We start from the raw sequence: 5,041 nt of genomic DNA on the forward strand, positions 1-5,041 counted from the left end.
GGATCATCCCAGGATCCTGCCCTGTGTCACTGTTTCCCCCTCCATTTCCCTGGGCAGCCACCTACGTGAAGGTTTACCTGCTGGAGAACGGCGTCTGCCTGGCCAAGAAGAAGACCAAGGTGGTGAAGAAAAGCTGTGACCCGTCCTACCAGCAGCCTCTGCTCTTCGAGGAGAGTCCCCAGGGCAAAGTCCTGCAGGTGACCATCCCCTGGCACTCAGGGACACGGAGGGATCATGGAATGGGTTGGGTTGGGTTGGGTTGGAGGGATCTTAAAGCCCATCCAGTGCCACCCCCTGCCATGGGCACGGGCACCTCCCATTGGCCCAGGTTGCTCCTTGGGTACTCCCAGGGATGAGGCAGCCACAGCTTCTCCGGGAAACTGTGCCAGGGCCTTCCCACCCCTCCAGGGTGAGGGGAGCAAGGACAGGGCGCAGAGCCCCAGTGCCCACCCTGCTGTCCCTCAGATCCCCCCTGCCCCAATCCCAGCAGGTCCTCTCCAACCAGGTGCGCTGAGTTTGCCGTGTTTTTCCCGGAATTCCCTCCTGGCAGCTCCCTGACCCGTGTCTGTGCCCGCAGGTGATCGTCTGGGGCGATTACGGGCGCATGGACCACAAGTGCTTCATGGGGATGGCCCAGATCATCCTGGAGGAGCTGGATCTCTCCAGCACCGTCTCGGGCTGGTACAAACTCTTCCCCACGTCCTCGCTGGCCGACTCCAGCATCGGACCTCTGACCCGCCGCCTGTCCCAGTCCTCCCTGGAGAGCTCCACCAGCCCCTCCTGCCCGTAAGGGGGGGCAGGTCAGTCAGTGGGATTGGGGAGGGGGAAGGAGACGCCCTGACCTACCCAAACTGGGCGTGGAGAGCTGTAAATATCCTTTTTTCTTTCTTTTTTTTTTTTTTTTTTAAATTTTGATTTTTAAAATTCTCCTTCCCCGACCCAAAAACCTGCCCTGGACACGCCCCCTCCCCACGCTCGTGTCCCAGGATGGGGAGGGGATGTGGGAGGAGCGAGGGCTGGGTGTCAGGCTGGGGAGGGGGGGAAGGAGGAGCAAAACAAACCCCCCCACCCTGAGGGCTGCGACTGCCGATGATCCCAGACTGTTCCCACGCCTCGTCCCGGCACCTGGAAGGCCTCGAGGTGCCCAGTTCTCTCCTGGCCCCAGCGAGAGCAGCTCGGTCTGGTTCAGCAGCAGCGTGACGACGAGGTTCCTTTCCTTCCATCCCCCTTTCCTCGCCTCCAAGGAAAAGGGAGCTTTCCAATGGGAAAAAAAAAAAAAAAAACTCAGAAAAAAAGAAAATTCCAACTCAGCACTACTTTTGTTTTCCGAGGAATGTAGCATCTTCTCTTATGTAGCTTGCCACGTGCTAATAACAACAACACTCACTGCAATATCCAAGAGACTCCGGATGGGCCGGGAACATCTGCCAGTCACGTCCCGTTTGTTCATTTCCCGAGCACTTTTGGTGGCCATTTTTCCTCCCTTTTTTTTTTTTCCCTCCCCTGCTCCCGGTGTTTTTGTTTTTGTTTTTTTTTTTTTTTTCCCGGCAGCATGTAGCCTGTGAGCAGTGCCATTGCCAAAGCAGGGGAGGACAGGGGGAAGGGGCACTCTCCTCACCTCATCACCCGCTGGTCTTCTCCTCGTGCTCCACCGCGCTGACCGCGGGCTCGTCCGGCCAAAACGAGACCCGAAAGATGAACTCTTGTGATGCCTCACGGGGCAATTCCAGTCGGGAGAAGGCGACCCAACGGAGCAGGAAGACACCAGGACGCCCCTTCCTCCCCTGAGGGCCGGCTGGAGGGCTGGGATGTCCTCCTTGGAGCTGGGATGTCCTTGTTAAGGTCTGGATGTCTCCTCCTCCTCCAGGCTGGGATGCTCTCCTTGAGGACTGGGATGCTCTCCTCGAGGTCTGGGATGCTCTCCTTGAGGTCCAGGAATGCCCACCTTGAAGCTGAGACGCCCCTCCTCGAGGTTTGGGAATGCCCTCCTGCATGTTGGGATGCTTCCCTCGAGGTCGGGGATGCCGTCCTTGAGGTCTGGGATTCCCTTCTCGAGGTCTGGGATGTCCTGCTCAGGGGTTGGGACGCTTCTCCCTGAGGTCTGGGATGTCCTTCTCGGGGTCAGGACGCCCTTCTCGAGAGCTGGAATGCCCTCCTTGAGGTCTGGGATGCTCTCCCCGAGGTCTGGACTCCCCTCCTGGATACTTGAATTCCAAGCAGGAGCGGAGGGGTTTGCCCAGCCCTGTTCTCCAACTCTGGACTCGCTGCTTTGCTACAGGGGAACATCTCAACAGCAGCCTGTGCTGCTCTGGAATTCAGGTGCCGGAGAGGGGACGGCCGAGGGACTCTCTGGGTTGAGTTTCTCGTCAGGATGAGTGTTTTGGGGTTTTTGTTTGTATGTTTTGTTTGTTTTTTAAAAGCAGCATTTCGGTTCCCTCCGAGGGACCCAGTTCTTGTAGCAAACCCGAGAATTACGGAAGCTTTTTTTGAAGGTGCCTAATGAAATTTGCTGAAAATACTCAGGGGAGACACCACTAGAAACTCTGGTTTCTTCGTAAAATGAACCTAATCCAATGACTGTCCTGAAGGATCAGTTCCCAAAAGAGAGGGGAAAAAAAAAAAAAAACCCGACAACAAACCCAACACACCAAAAGATGAGCAGTTTGGAGACTGGAAGAGGACAAGAGGTTAACGGGGAATTTTTGCCGACCGGCTGGCTCTGACCTTCAGTTTTCACCACAAACCAACCCACAGCACAGTTGGGATTTTTATACAATTATTTCTTGGCGAAACACAGAATTCCACAATGCACAGAGCACAACAAACCGACCGAGGTTCTCCAGGAACAACGAACCCGCTCAGCCGCAACGGAACGAAACCAAACCTGAAGGGAAAAGACTGTTGGGATGAAGCTGTTCCCTCCACAAACCCAAACCTGGGGGTCCCCAACCCCAAACCTGAGGGTTCACAAACCCCAAACCCAAAGCCAGGGGTTCACAAACCCAAACCCTTGGGGTCCGCAGACCCACATCTGGGGGTCAGCAGGACTCCGCTGAGCGGTGGCTGCTTTGCCCAACAGCACCAAATTTAAGGGACGTCGTGACAAGGACTTTCAGCTGCTGTCTTGAGTTTGCCAACTCGAAATCAGGCCTCTGAGGAAAGAGGAGGCCAAGCGCTGCTGCCCTGGGATGGGGAGAGGTTCATCCTTTCACCTCACGAAGGGTGAAATCCTCTGCCGGAGCAGCAAACGGTCGGAGCGCTCGCTCCGACTGCTGGGCTGGATGGCAACGGAAGGAACACGGGATGCACTCAACCTCCAGCGGTTTGGGGAGGCAGACTCGGTGCCCTGACTCCTGAAACGGGCACAAACACTGGTTTGAACTCCCTTGCAGAGCAGGGAGCAGCTCCACAAGGTCGGCGGCGCTGGATTTCCGACTGCACGCCAGGGAAAGCGTCCTGAGAGGAAAAGCTTTCTGCTCCTCCGAGCTGACACTATTTACTTTTGCTTTACCAGCTCTGTCTCGGTGGGAAGACGCCGAACCTGCCCGTGGTGGGGCCGCAGAGCAGTGGCGTGGGCAGAGCAGGCAGCTCTGCAGGGACGTTCTGCTCTCTCTCCTGTGGGCACAGCATCCCACCCCCTCCCTTGCCAGCTCTGCATTCCTCCAGCAGAGCTTCCCTGCTCCTCTCCCTGCCAGGAACATCACACGCCCGTGCTCTGACAGAGAACAGAGGCGGGTGAGGAGCAGCAGAACATCCCGACCACGCGCCTTGAGGTCCAGCAGCAGCCTCGCTGCTTCTGCCCCAGTTACCAAAACCCCGCTGGAAAAACCCAGAGGGAAGAACCATCCCCTGGAAGGCACAAGGGAGACAAGGGAACAAGGAAAACCTGAAGACTTTGGGCTTCTCTCTGGTCCCTGACACGCTGAGGATGCGCTGGGTGGGGGTGGTGACTGAACAAACTGCGCCCCAGTTCTCCCTCCCTGCTGGGTTCCTGTTTGCTGCCTCGTGGCACTGGTTCCTCCTGCTCCTTGGCACCACTTCAAATGACCATCACTTCCTCAGCAGACTGACCAAAATCCAGCAAGACCTTCCCTTCTTCCCTTCCAGTCCTCCCCAGGGGCTGCCTCTCACTGCCCTGGGGAAGCGCCTGGGTCAGGACCCACCTTGCACTGGTGTGGGAAAACTGAACTGGGGGGAACTGTGCCACAGTTACACTGAACCATCAGCTCCTTCTGCCCTCTCAGCCCCTGAGCCCACGTGGCAGATGTTTTCCCTCCTCCAACAACCAGAACAACGAAGCCAGGACACCCCATTGCTTTCCACAGGACACACCAGAAATCCCCAACTCAGCCCTGTGCCAGCCACTGAGAAAATTAACTCCATCCCAGGACAAACCAGAAGCTTCTGCACTCCAGGAGTTTTTCTTTTGCTGGGGGAATATTTTATTGCCAAGGGCATTTTTTTTTTTTTAAATGTGCAATAGGATTTGCAAAAGGTGGCTGCCTCAGTATTGTTATGGGTTGGGGTGTTTCCTCTACCTCCCATCATGGAAGGAAAGTCAAACCACTTGATTTGGCAGATATTTTTCCCTAGAAAGAATAATTAATATTCAATGAAATCAGCTTTGCAGCCTGTTTTACACCCAGCCCCCAGCAGTGAGGAGCAGCACCCACCTGACACAGAGCTCTCCGAAGCACTGACAGTGATGCTGAGGCTGGAACCAAACCCCCACCTGGAGTCACAAGGATGGATTTTACCAAAATAGCCTTGAAATGGGACTTAAACATCCCCTAAATGCTAATAAAAGTCACACCATGCAGCAAAGCACAGAAAACACTCCGTGACTCCAGACCTAAGTTATCCCTGTGTTTTCTACCCGCCTGGAATGGGCTGAATTTGCCAAAGTGGAGGGAAAATTTTCGAGGGCAGCAGGAGCTGGGCCCAGAAATCAGCTCCTGTGTCATCATGGCACGCTGAAAGCATGGGGAGAGGATGCTTAAATGTAGTTTTCCTGAAATCCAGTGAGATACAGAAGCAATTC

The 5,041-nt window shown here is 55.4% G+C and overlaps 1 protein-coding gene across 1 annotated transcript; it reads left to right on the plus strand.

The window, feature by feature from the left end:
• Positions 1–57: 57 nt before the first annotated feature.
• Positions 58–873, plus strand: LOC114071537 (regulating synaptic membrane exocytosis protein 3-like; the record flags this gene model as incomplete). Its single annotated transcript, XM_027909386.1, has 2 exons — positions 58–197; positions 578–873. Coding segments are annotated over 2 exons (353 nt in total), but the record flags the coding sequence as incomplete, so codon positions are not given.
• Between the last annotated feature and the right edge of the window lie 4,168 nt (positions 874–5,041).

The sequence above is a fragment of the Empidonax traillii genome, unplaced genomic scaffold (assembly GCF_003031625.1).
Source record: "Empidonax traillii isolate 1590-97213 ecotype Southwest subspecies unplaced genomic scaffold, ASM303162v1 scaffold2089:size39178, whole genome shotgun sequence".
Lineage (NCBI taxonomy): Eukaryota > Metazoa > Chordata > Aves > Passeriformes > Tyrannidae > Empidonax > Empidonax traillii.